Source organism: Hyla sarda, chromosome 2 (genome assembly GCF_029499605.1).
Source record: "Hyla sarda isolate aHylSar1 chromosome 2, aHylSar1.hap1, whole genome shotgun sequence".
Classification (NCBI taxonomy): domain Eukaryota; kingdom Metazoa; phylum Chordata; class Amphibia; order Anura; family Hylidae; genus Hyla; species Hyla sarda.
In genome coordinates, this window is record NC_079190.1 from 204,771,120 (window position 1) to 204,783,953 (window position 12,834).

At 39.8% G+C, this 12,834-nt stretch overlaps 1 protein-coding gene across 4 annotated transcripts in view; it reads right to left on the minus strand.

The window, feature by feature from the left end:
• Positions 1 to 12,834, minus strand: part of ARHGAP6 (Rho GTPase activating protein 6) — a 582,024-nt gene that overhangs the window by 39,782 nt on the left and 529,408 nt on the right. For all 4 annotated transcript variants that reach the window (XM_056556160.1, XM_056556161.1, XM_056556163.1 and 1 more), the window contains exons 5-9: positions 8,030 to 8,225; positions 6,854 to 6,909; positions 4,268 to 4,418; positions 3,770 to 3,918; positions 491 to 670 (exon numbers count right to left, since the gene is read on the minus strand). In XM_056556160.1, the coding sequence (XP_056412135.1) occupies positions 491 to 670; positions 3,770 to 3,918; positions 4,268 to 4,418; positions 6,854 to 6,909; positions 8,030 to 8,225 (732 nt within the window). The remainder of the gene's footprint in view (positions 1 to 490; positions 671 to 3,769; positions 3,919 to 4,267; positions 4,419 to 6,853; positions 6,910 to 8,029; positions 8,226 to 12,834) is intronic.

The following is a 12,834-nucleotide window of genomic DNA, read 5'->3' on the forward strand; positions in this document are numbered from 1 at the left end:
CTATGGCTGATACTGTTTTAGGAACTAGCTCTAGCAAGGGAGCACAGTGATTGATAGTGTTAAGTGGCTGGTACTATTATGGCATGTGCTATTAAATGTAGGTGAACCATTTCTTCTAATATCAGCACCATTATTACATGTGCACAATCTATTACTATTGTAACAGTTTCCAATATCCGGTAAGTAAGATGTAAGATGAGGGTTTTGCAAAAAGTAACTAATTACTCATATGTGTAAATATGTAATAGCTACATTTCTTGTTAAAAAAAACTTCCTTACTTCTGGGAATCCCATGCTGTTATTATACAGTGATGTTAACTCATAGCTAAAATATGCACTTAAGGAATATAAATACATGAATAAGGTGAGCTAAGATACTAGTATTCAACCAAAATGATAATAACTAATCAGATACTTTATAAAAACTGTCAGGTTTTCATACACAAACCTTTTTTTTATCCATTTAGGGATGACTAAATAGTTTTCTTACCATAAAGAGGTTTTCATAATTTTCGATCATCTTCTGTACAACAGAGATAATGGTTGTACTCTCCTCGGCCCTGGCAGTACTTTGAACTGTAAACTCTTTGTCAGACGACTTTTGCTTGTGCAACAAATTAGGCCCAAATATTGTTGCCAAGTTTAATGAAGTCATTTTGTTCCCGGAAATCTAATAAAATGCACATTAGATAGAACAAAACATGATCAGAATTCACGTAACAGCATTTTTATAGGCAACTACCTTGTGTAGAGTAGCACTTTTTATTTATTTGGTAAGTTAGCAAAACTAAAAGAACATTGATACATTTTGTAATGTTCTCTCTTTTTTCGACTCATAAACTAGGTGTCTACATCATGGGTGTCTTTTTTCTTACTGATTTTTCCATCTTACTTTTATTTCTTGTGTTTCCTTGAATGCAGAGCATTTTTATTATTTCATTGCCTCCTGTTTACCTTCTACTAGTGCAGGTACTTTGAATGCTTCACTGCTTAATAATGAATAATTGACACCTGGTCTCCATTGCCCAGGGTCGATAGGGTGTGGACCTCAACAGTTTCACACTGTGCAACAGCATGACCTCATGAAAGTTATGCCATGTCATGAGATCATATTCTGTTCTAACAGCAGCCTGCACAGAGGAGATCGAGGAACTGAGCATAAAGTAGCCCAAGCAAAACAGGGGAAACAGGGGTGATCCAAACACTACCAAGATGAAGCAGACGCTCCATTTATTTGCTGAGTTCTACTTCATGGTAGCTAGAAAGAGATCACCCATATCATAGCATATCATGTGCAAAAACAAAAGACGCCGACAGTGGGGGCCTGTAGAAAAAAGCTCTGCAGTTGGGGGACCACAAAGAATAAGGGTATGATGTCTGTTTTACTTGAGAAGAGTTCGAAATGTGGCACATTCTCATAACTTCATGTTTGTCCTAAGTGCTATTGTCATGAGATACCTGGGAATTACCAAAGATAAGGGTATAAGAATAAGGGTATGATGTCTGTAACTCTTGAGAAGAGTTCGAAATGTGGCCCATTCTCATAACTTCATGTTTGTCCTAAGTGCTATTGTCATGAGATACTTGGGAATTACCAAAGATAAGGGTATAAGAATAAGGGTATGATGTCTGTAACTCTTGAGAAGAGTTCGAAATGTGGCCCATTCTCATAACTTCATGTTTGTCCTAAGTGCTATTGTCATGAGATACCTGGGAATTACCAAAGATACAACACAACATTTCAGTGCTCTCTGTTGACACACCTCTGTCCATTTTAGGAACTGTCCAGAGCAAGATTTTCTATGGGGATTTGCTCCTACCCTGGACAGTTCCTAAAATGGACAGAGGTGTTAGCAGAGAGCACTGTGGTCAGGCAGAAAAGAAATTCAAAAAGAAAATAACTGCCTGTGGATCATACAGCAGCTGATAAGTACTGGAAGGATTATGATTTTTTTAATAATTTACAAATCTGTTTAGCTTTCTGGCGCCAGTTGATTAAAAAAAATAAAAATGGTTTCCAGTGGAGTACCCCTTTAACCCCTTAAGGACTAAACCCATATTGGCCTTAAGGACCAGGCCAGTTTTATTTTTGCATTTGTTTTTAAAAATTCCTTGCCTTCTAAAAATCATAACTCTTTTATATTTCCATCCGCAGACCCATATAAGGGTTTGTTTTTTTGCGTGACCAATTGTACTTTGTCATGACATCACTTATTGTACCATAAAATGTATGGCACAACCATAAAAATATTATTTATGTGGGGATATTGAAAAGAAAAGTGCAATTTAGCAAATTTTGTAAGGTTTCATTTTCATGCTGTACAATTTACGTTAAAAATGACCTGTTTTCTTTATTCTGTGGGTCAATATGATTAAAATGATACCCATGGTTACATGCTTTTCTATTATTGTACCACTTTAAAAAAAATCTCAAACTTTTTAAAGAAAATTAGTATGTTTAAAATGGGCGGTATGAGGGCGCTGTGATCTGTTGTTTTTATTTGTACCACATTTGCTGATATTTAACTTTTTAATCACTCTTTATTATTTTCTTTTTGGAATAAAATGTGACAAAAAAAGAGCATTTTTTTTTTATGTTTATGCAATTGCCCGTACAGGATTTTTTTAATTGTATTTTGATATTTCAAACATTTACACACGCGACAATACCAAATATGTTTATTATTATTGTTTTTTTTTAACGCTTTTTTGGGATAAAATAGGAAAAAGGAGCCAGTTAATTTTTTATTGGGGAAAGGTCTTTTTCAAATTGTTTAAAATACTTTAAAAAAATATTTTTATAGGGGTATATTTATAGCGATCATTAGATTGCATATACTAAACAGTGCCATGCATATGCATAGCACTGATCAGTATTATTGGCGATCTTCTTCTCTGGTCTGCTCGATCTCATACCAGAGCAGATGACCCCAGAATGATGCCTGGAACAGGTAAGAGGACCTCCGGCTGCCATGTTGGATGATTGGATTCCCGCGGCAGCTATGCGGCGGATCCGATCATCCATTTTAATGACCACATTGATGCAGATGCCATGATCTGTATTGATCACAGCATCTGAGGGGTTAATGGTGGACATCAGCGCGCTTGCTGATGTCCGCCATTACTGGTGGGTCCCTGGCTGCCGATCTGGTGCTCCCGTCATGTACAGGACTTAAATGTACGTCCTGGTGCGTTAAGTACAACGTCCGTTGTCCTTAAGGGGTTAAAGTGTTCCTCTCATTATGAGAAAATGAATCAGTAGATTAAGAGCCAAGCTCACTTATCCAAAGTTCTTAATATGCCATTACCTAAAGTAGTTATTTAGTGAAAGATTTATCCACAGGAACCAACTATGGTCCATGCTGCATGCTGAGTTAAACTGTAGCTTAGGAGTCAGACTGTAACCGCTTACTTAACATCAGTGACCCCTTAATGAACAGTCATGCAGGAAAGACTGTTAAGCACTAATAAGGACCACCTACTCAACTCTTATGTCCCTAATGATGGGTTTAATTTAATAAATACCTATGGGAATGAAAAAATATAAATTTATCTTTTTTCTCATAAAAAATATGTAATTGTCAACATATCACTGACCTTTTGACAAAAACAAAGTGTGTGGGGATCAATAACAGCCATAGGCAATGAGGAAATACAAATTAATAGCCAGAAATAACAAGGAATGAATGAATGAATGGTTGTGCATAAGGCAGAACATACAGAATGACATTATATTTTATATGGATGTATAGAAATATTGTTATCTCACCTCTTGCCCTTCTTTGTCAGTCATGTCTCCTGCGTGGCTAGCTACAGTTGACAGGAAATGTAACAGTCTATGCAGAGTATCACAGTTGCAGGGAGGTAAAAGGTAAATGAGAAGCTGCAAAGCTGCCAGCTGATCTTCAAGATCTAACACTGGAAAGATAGATATAAACATGTTCATTAAGTGCAAATGATTGTAAATTGTTCATATGTTAATTTTACTGTTACTGTAAACAATCAAAGACTATTTCATTATGGTATATCAAACACATATCATTTCAGTTTTAAAATATATTAGGCTCTGTTCACATCTATGGCACAGATTATATTGACAGACACCTCAGCAGAAGCCAGAAGACACCACTATAAATCAATGTACTTCTTCTGGCATTGTAAGTGTCTGTCATATGCAATGGATCTGTCATAGTGTTGTGACATTAGTTATAAACAGAGTTGTGAACAGAGCCTTATTGTTAAAAATATAGAACATATAAAATCATACTTATGGTGTGTATAAAAGGGGTATAAAGTTCTCTGGTCAGCAGAGGATCAGGCATATCTCTAAGAAATTCCTTTAGCAAGGCAGCAACATCATGGACACTGTGTTCCTCTTCTAGAACAACATCAACACCACGATCAAACTCTTCACGAAGCTAGAAAGCATAATGAAAGTCATATTACAACTACTAACTCTCCGAGCATAGTATAATATGTGAAATACAATTTACAGCAAGAGATCAGCCAACTTGTCACATTCTGACACAATACATGTGAAAAGTTGCAATTTGGTAATATAAGGTAAAACCCAGACTCTTGCACCCTGGGCTTCCTAATGTCCCATGTTAGGAAATAGAAACAGTCATGGGACTAGAACGCATAAAAATAGAAGCAGTAGAGGATCAGTAAGAAAAGTATGACTTCCCTTTCTGTTTTACCATGCTGTAGCTATTAAAAAATAGTTTGCCAGACAACTCCTTTTGAAATTGCAATTTGAAATGTGACAGGTCCCAATATCCTTCTAAGTGCCATAAATAAAGTTTGAAAATGTCCTACACCATAAGGTAAGCAGCCACAAGTAGTCATCGGGGCATGTGCGGCATCCCGATATAGTCACATCTGTAATCAATCCTACTCCGGCGTGATTGCTCCCTCTGCACACTGAAATATTGTGAAGGCTCAAAAACCGCCCTATCTCTGGGCTAGTGTAAGACTTCAGGGTGCAGAGAGAGCAGAGCGGCAACGTCATCAGTGCCTCAACTGTCAATCACATCGGAGTAGGAGTGATTACAGCCTGGATCACCGTGACACCATGTTATCATATGGCACGGGACATTTTCAAACCTAATGTTTAGCACTATATATGACGCTCAGGAGGACACTGGGAGGTGGTAAGAAATCTTATTTTACCCTATATAATGTGTTGCCAACAGCTAGATGAAAGGGTAAAATCTGGTGCAAAGATATTGTGTTAGGAAATAAACAGTAAAATAGCTCTCTTGAATGGGACAGAGATATAGTATCATATGTGCCCATATGTACACATGTGCCTCTGCACCTTTGTCCTTTTATTTCACTGCTGATCAGTGTGGGTTCTTGTGGTCAGAACTTCATTAATCACACAATCTACCGTATTTTTCGCACTATAAGACGCACCTGACCATAAGATGCACCTAAATTTTAGAGGAGGAGAACAAGAAAAAAAATATTCTGAACCAAACAGGTACTAAAATATTTAGGACCCCCGTTGTGGCCAGCAGAACACCCCCTTGTGGCCAGTAGGACCCCCCTTGTGGCCAGCAGGACCCCCCTTGTAGCCAGCAGGACCCCCCTTGTGGCCAGCAGGACACCCCCCTTGTAGCCAGCAGGACACCCCCCTTGTAGCCAGCAGAACCCCCCTTGTGGACAGCAGGATCCCCTTGTGGCCAGAAGGACACCCCCCTTGTAGCCAGCAGAACCCCCCTTGTGGCCAGCGGGACCCCCCTTGTAGCCAGCAGGACACCCCCCTTGTAGCCAGCAGAACCCCCCTTGTGGCCAGCAGGACCCCCCTTGTGGCCAGAAGGACACCTCCCTTGTAGCCTGCAGGACACCCCCCTTGTAGCCAGCACAACCCCCCTTGTGGCCAGCAGGACCCCCCTTGTGGCCAGCAGGACACCCCCCTTGTAGCCAGCAGAAGCCCCTTGTGGCCAACAGGACCCCCCCTTGTGGCCAGCTGGACCCCCCTTGCTTACCGGTACCGATGCCCTGTTCTGCCGTCCGCATAATGGAGTCTATGGAGGAGCATGTGACACACACGTCACTCTGCTTCCTCCGTAGCGTTACGCTGGACGCAGGGGAGTGACGTGTGTGTCACATGCTCCTCCATAAGACTCCATTATGCGGACAGGGGAACAGGACAGCGGCATGGCAGAACGGGACAACGGCATGGCAGAACGGGACAGCGGCATGGCAGAACGGGACAGCCGCATGGCAGAACGGGACAGCGGCATGGCAAAACGGGACAGCGGCATGGCAGGTAAGCTTACCTCTTCAGCAGCCTCCCCTCTGCAGCCTTCTCTGCACTTCGGCACACACACACATTCGCTCCATAAGACACACAGACATTTCCTTCCCACTTTTGGGGGAGAAAAAGTGTGTCTTATGGAGCGAAAAATACAGTATATGCCCCCAAAACACCTTTAGGGTCTATTCACACGTACAGTATTCTGCACAGATTTGATGCGCAAGATTTCAAGCTGTGTTCAGTCATTTAGTTTACATTGAAATCTGCAGCAGAAAATGCGCAGAATACTGTATGTGTGAATAGACTATAGTTTGTTATTTGATGTGCAAGATTTAAAGCTGCAAATTTAAAGCCGTGTTCAGTTATTTAGTTTACATTAAAATTGGCAACATGAAATCTGCAGTAGCAAATATGCTCACGATACTGTACATATGAATACACTCCATATATATATATATATATATATTTTTTATGGATTAACTGATAAAATTGAAAATCACAAAAGAAAAAGATATTCATATTTCAAATGTAATGTTTTTTAAATGTTTTGTAACTGTAATAAATATGATATATAAACTAGTAACTTACCTGCCGTACTCTCTTTTTGGAACTTCCAACTCTAAAAATACCAACTGTTTGTAGACCTAAAAAGAACATTCTTGTAAGTATATGTAAGAGTATGTTCAATTCTGTCCACAAAAGGAAAACATATGTATAGTTTATATAGCAGTAGTAGGACATTGAGCATGTGACTTACATCCTAAGGCAGCTCGAGCCCAGATGCTTTTATCACTTTAAAAAAGTTCCTGTGATTAAAGAAGAAAGTTCCAGTAGCGGACTAACTTGCACCATATCTGATTATCTTGCACCAGCAAGGTCTAATTCATGCCAGATAAATGGAATTAAAGGGGTACTCCCGTGGAAAACTTTTTTTTTTCTTAAATCAACTGGTACCAGAAAGTTAAACAGATTTGTAAATGACTTCCATTAAAAAAAATCTTAATCTTTCCAGTACTTTTTAGGGTCTGTATACTACAGAGGAAATGGTTTTCTTTTTGGAACACAGTGCTCTCTGCTGACACCATGACCACAGTGCTCTCTGCTGACATCTTTATCCATTTTAAGAACTGTCCAGAGTAGGAGAAAATCCCCATAGTAAACCTATGCTGCTCTGGACAGTTCCTAAAATGTCAGCAAAGAGCACCGTTGTCATGATGTCAGCAGAGAGCTCTGTATTCCAAAAAGAAAACCATTTCCTCTGTAGTATTCAGACCCTAACATTTTTTTTTAATAGAAGTAATTTACTAGTTGATTTAAAAAAAAAAAGTTTTCCACAGGAGTGCCCCTTTAAAGTGAAAAAGTTTTATCTTTATAACCACTGTGTATGGGTTTTGTTTTGGGTTTCCTTGCTAATATTATTCCTAGCAATGTAATGGCAAGAATGCACAGCTTGTCATGTAATGAAGCAATCTGTTTACAGTAAGCACTATCCTATGATAACCAATGGGTAACAAATTTCCTACAATCAGCCATTCAGGCTAAGAACAGCTGTATATCAATACAAATAAGAAATATATAACAATAGCAGGAACATGATAAAATAAAATGAGCAAATACAGATTTATATAAACTAGATGGAGAAGCCCCTGTAAATATTTGACTGTGGTAAAAAAATGCCACATATGTCCATTTAATGTAGACTGTATTATACTACTGCACCATTAGTCTTCACGCAACCTCTGGAAACACCAGCCTAACACTTACCATTCTTTTCTAAATGTAGACAGCAGCTGTCCACAAGCCTGGGAACTTGTCTGTAGATAGGGTTCAGGCTGAGCTTTTTATCCCTTTCCTTTTCTTTCTTACTTTGAGCTTCGGCTGGCAAAGACAGCTGTAGTGCCTCTAGGAGTCGAGACTGATTGTCATCAAGATCTGTAATAGAGTCCACAGACATTGCACCCTGCAACACATGAAAACAACAGTTTAAGGTTGCAAAACCATTTCATTGCATAGCAGTCCGCAGATCTTGTAGTGAAACATTAAAGGGGTACTCCCGTGGAAACCTTTTTTTTTTTTTTTTTTTAATCAACTGGTGCCAGAAAGTTAAACAGATTTGTAAATCACTTCTATTAAAAAATCTTAATCCTTCCAGTACATTTTAGGGGCTGTATACTAAATAGAAATCCAAAAAATAAATGCATGACCACAGTGCTCTCTGCTGACCTCTGCTGTCCATTTTAGGAACTGTCCGGAGCTGGAGAAAATCCCCATAGCAAACATATGCTGCTCTGTACAGTTCCTAAAATGGACAGAGATGTCAGCAGAGAGCACTGTGGTCGTGACATCAGAGGAAATGCATTTCTTTTTTGGATTTCTCTTTAGTATACAGCCCCTAAAAGGTACTGGAAGGATTATGATGGCTTGCACCTCACCTTGCACCTTGATCTGCTGAGATCGAGCAGACCAGAGCAGAAGATCACCGATAATACTGAGCAGTGCTGTGTCCTATGCATAGCACTGAACAGTATTAGCAATCAAATGATTGCAATGAATAGTCCCCTATGGGGACATAAAAAGTGTAAAAAAAAAAAAGGAAAAAAATGTAAAATAAAAAAGTACAAAAATTTGAAAAATCCCCTCCCCCCAATAAAAAGTAAAACGTCCGTTTTTCCCCATTTTACCCCCCAAAAAGCGTAAAAAAACCCAATTAATACACATATTTGGTATCAACGCGTGCGTAAAAGTATGATATATTGTTAATCATCCCATACGGTGAACGGCGTAAACGTAGAAAAATAAAAAAAAGTCCCAAATTGCTGCTTTTTTGTCACATTTTATTCAAAAAAATGTTTATAAAAAATGAATAAAAAGTAAAACCTAAGCAAAAGTGGCATTGATAAAAACTACAGATCATGGCGCAAAAATTGAGCCCTCATTTCGCCCCATATACGGAAAAATGAGAAAGTTATAGGTGGTCAAAATAGGGCAATTTCAAACATACTAATTTTGTTAAAATGGTTTGAGATTTTTTTTAAGCGGTACATTTATATAAAAGCATATATCATGGGTATCATTTTAATCGTATTGACCCACAGAATAAAGAAAACAAGTCATTTTTACCGGAAAGTGAACAGCGTGAAAACAAAACCTTCCAAAATTTGCTAAATTGTGGTTTTCTTTTCAATTTTCCCACATAAATAATATTTGTTTGGTTGCGCCGTACATTTTATGGTAAAATAAGTGATGTCATTACAAAGTACAATTGGTGACGCAAAAAACAAGCCCTCATATGGGTCTGTGGATGGAAATATGAGAGAGTTATGATTTTTAGAAGGCGAGGAGGAAAAAACGAAAATGCAAAAATAAAATTGGTCTGGTCCTTAAGGCCATAATGGGCCTGGTCCTTAAGGGGTTAATCGATGCCTTAAAGGGGTACTCCGTTGCTAGACATCTTATCCCATATCCGTTGGTGTACCCCTTTAAAAAGTTTATATGCAACATGTTATCTGTCGGTCTATTTAGCTATGAAAACATCAAGTTATCAATATCAACAATCTGTTGCAAGTCTGAGCTGACTTTTTATTATAAAGTATGTGGGATATAAGGTGCAGCACATAGCTGAAGGGTAAAGGTTCATCTACTTCTCCTCATCTCTTATAAGGAGTTGGCCAAGATACCTCTAGACAAGTGCAGAGGTTTCATTGAGAGTTACAGAAATTGCATTATTACTTTTGTCAGTTTCAAGTTATTTCAGGAATCATTGTGGGCTTTTCTGTCTTTAACAGAAGGGTACAAACAATGTTGTCCACAACTATTTCTTACTATTCCAACATCTACTCAACTGAGCTAAGCATGTATGTTTATGTTACCTGCCACCTGTTTCATGCTGCCCAAACTGCAGACAACATGAAACATGTGAGGGAAGCGTGATCCCAACACAATACAATTTACTAATTTACTCCTTAGACTTTTTTTCCAAATATTCTAGATATCATAGTTTGTTTATAGACTTAGTCGTTAGTTGAAGGCAGAGCCTGAACATTAGATCACATGTCTTGTATCTTTTTTTTTCTTTATCTAACAATATGTATAATAATATTTATAAATATGCAGAATGTGGTAAATCTGTTACGGTAACTAGCTATGAAAATGTTCATTTACTAGTTACAACCGGCATAGCAAGTATAAACCAAGTATAAAGGACTTTTTGCCTATTGTCTCAACCTTATCCCGCGTAGTCTGTAAGCTCTTATGAACAGGGCCCTCGCTCCTCCCGTTTGAATATTTAGTGTGTAATTTTGTATTGTCTGATACTTGTCCTTATTTGTACCCCAACATTGTAAAGTGCTACTGAAACTGTTGGTGATATAAAGTGGTCCCTCAACATACGATGGTAATCCGTTCCAAACAGACCATCGTTTGTTGAAACCATCGCATGTTGAGGGATCCGTGCAATGTAAAGTATAGGACAGTGGTGTACAACCTGCGGACCTCCAGATGTTGCAAAACTATAACACCCAGCATGCCCGGACAGCCAACGGCTTTCCGGGCATGCTGGGAGTTGTAGTTTTGCAACATCTGGAGGTCCGCAGGTTGAAGACCACTGGTAGAGGAAGTTGTACTCACCTGTCCCCGCCGCTCCGCTCGTCACCGCTCGTCACCGCTCGTCACCACTGCCCTGGATGTCGCCCTCCATTGCTGCCGCCGCGTCCCCGGTGTGTCCCCGACGCTCCGGCAAGGCCTCTGCTTCCCCAGCATCTTCTCTCTCCATCGCCGCCATCACGTCGTTATGCACGCTGCTCCTATTGGATGATGGGACGGCGTGCACAGCGACGTGATGACGACGATGGAGAGCGCCGACGATGCAGAGGATCCCGAAGAGGACCCGCCGGAGCCCCGAGTACAGGTAAGTGATCGTCAGCGGACCACACAGGGCACCGTAAACGGCTATCCGGTGGCAGCTGAAGCAGTCTGCACTGCCGGATAGCCGTTTATGCGATGGCCCCAACATACAAAAGCATCGTATGTTGATGCTGCCTTCAACATGCGATGGCCTCAGAGAGGCCATCGCATGTTGAAATTATCGTATGTCGGGGCCATCGTAGGTCGGGGGGGGTCACTGTATACATATATGTGTGTGTGTAATTGTGACACTTCATTGTATAAAGCTCCAGCCATTGTTCTTCATTTATGCCTATGAAGCATGACTGCATGAAATCTCACATATGCCCACATGTACCCATCAACATAATGTATATGTCTCACTAAACTGGTAAAACCTAAAACCACTTTTTTTATTTACTAGACAGCTTTTCGTAAGTCTTTTTCATGATTTTGTGCTTCAGGCTATGCTGGGAATGGAAAGACATCTATTTCAAAGTGTTTTTGTGTGAGTGAGTTCATTTATAAACCCTTCCAAGCATAGTTCAATGGTAAGTAAGAAAGGCGTAGGGCTTGATGCGAGTCATCTGTCTTGATTAAGAAAGATAATAGTTGCAATGAATTTTAAGTTCCAAAATATTCACTGTTTCCCACAGCAAGAAGGGGTAATCACAAGCAGCGCTTTCTTGGCCAAGTTATGTATTTATTTGATCTGGAACTCAGAATAACTTTGTGGTTTGTTTGTGAGGAAATTGAAGGTCCAAGAAACTTGGGATGCAGATGATGACCGGCAAACAATTAACCATAAAACTGATGTTTGTTCCTGCATATAAACAGACTATGTATAAATGAATGGGGTTATTTCACAGTCTGCAGTGATGGTCATCATTCTGTTACGCTATCTTGTGCGCAGTAAAAGCTAGTACTATTAAATGTATAGGTAAGGCTTCATGTACATCTACATTGTCGATTCCATTACAAGTTTGCATTAAAAACAAACAAACAAACACAATATTGCAGTAATCTACAGAATTTTGTCCAATAAAACTCTGGACATAATGGCTAAAACCTGTCATAACTTTCATGCTGCCTGAATAATAGGGCAGTCCCTTAAGGCTTCTCACTGCCCCAACAGTCTTGATTGATAGATCTTGGATAGGAGTTCACAGTTGGCTAGGAGATCCATACATTTCTCTGAATAGACTTTAAAGGGGCTCTCCGGGGCTTAGACATCTTATCCCCTATCCAAAGGATTGGGGATAAGATGCCTGATCGCGGAAGTCCCGCCGCTGGGGACCCCCGTGATCTTGCACGCCGCACCCCGTTAATAATTATTCCCTCGGAGCGTGTTCGCCCCGGGTCTGATTACCGGTGACCACAGGGCCGACGGAGTGTGACGTCACGCTTCCGCCCCCGTGTGACGTCATGCTCCGCCCCTCAATGCAAGCCTATGGGAGGGGGCGTGATAGCTGTCATGCCCCCTCCCATACGCTTGCATTGAGGGGCGGAGCGTGAATTACAGCAGGTCTAAGAGATGAAACCTGGTGCGATCAACAACTTTTGAGTTGCCTGATCGACATCTTTACTTGTTTCTAACGATAGTAAGATTTAAAGATTAAAGATGGTTTTTTTTTAACTGTGTCTCTGTATAAATTAATATAATTTGAAATAGAAAATACATTTTTATT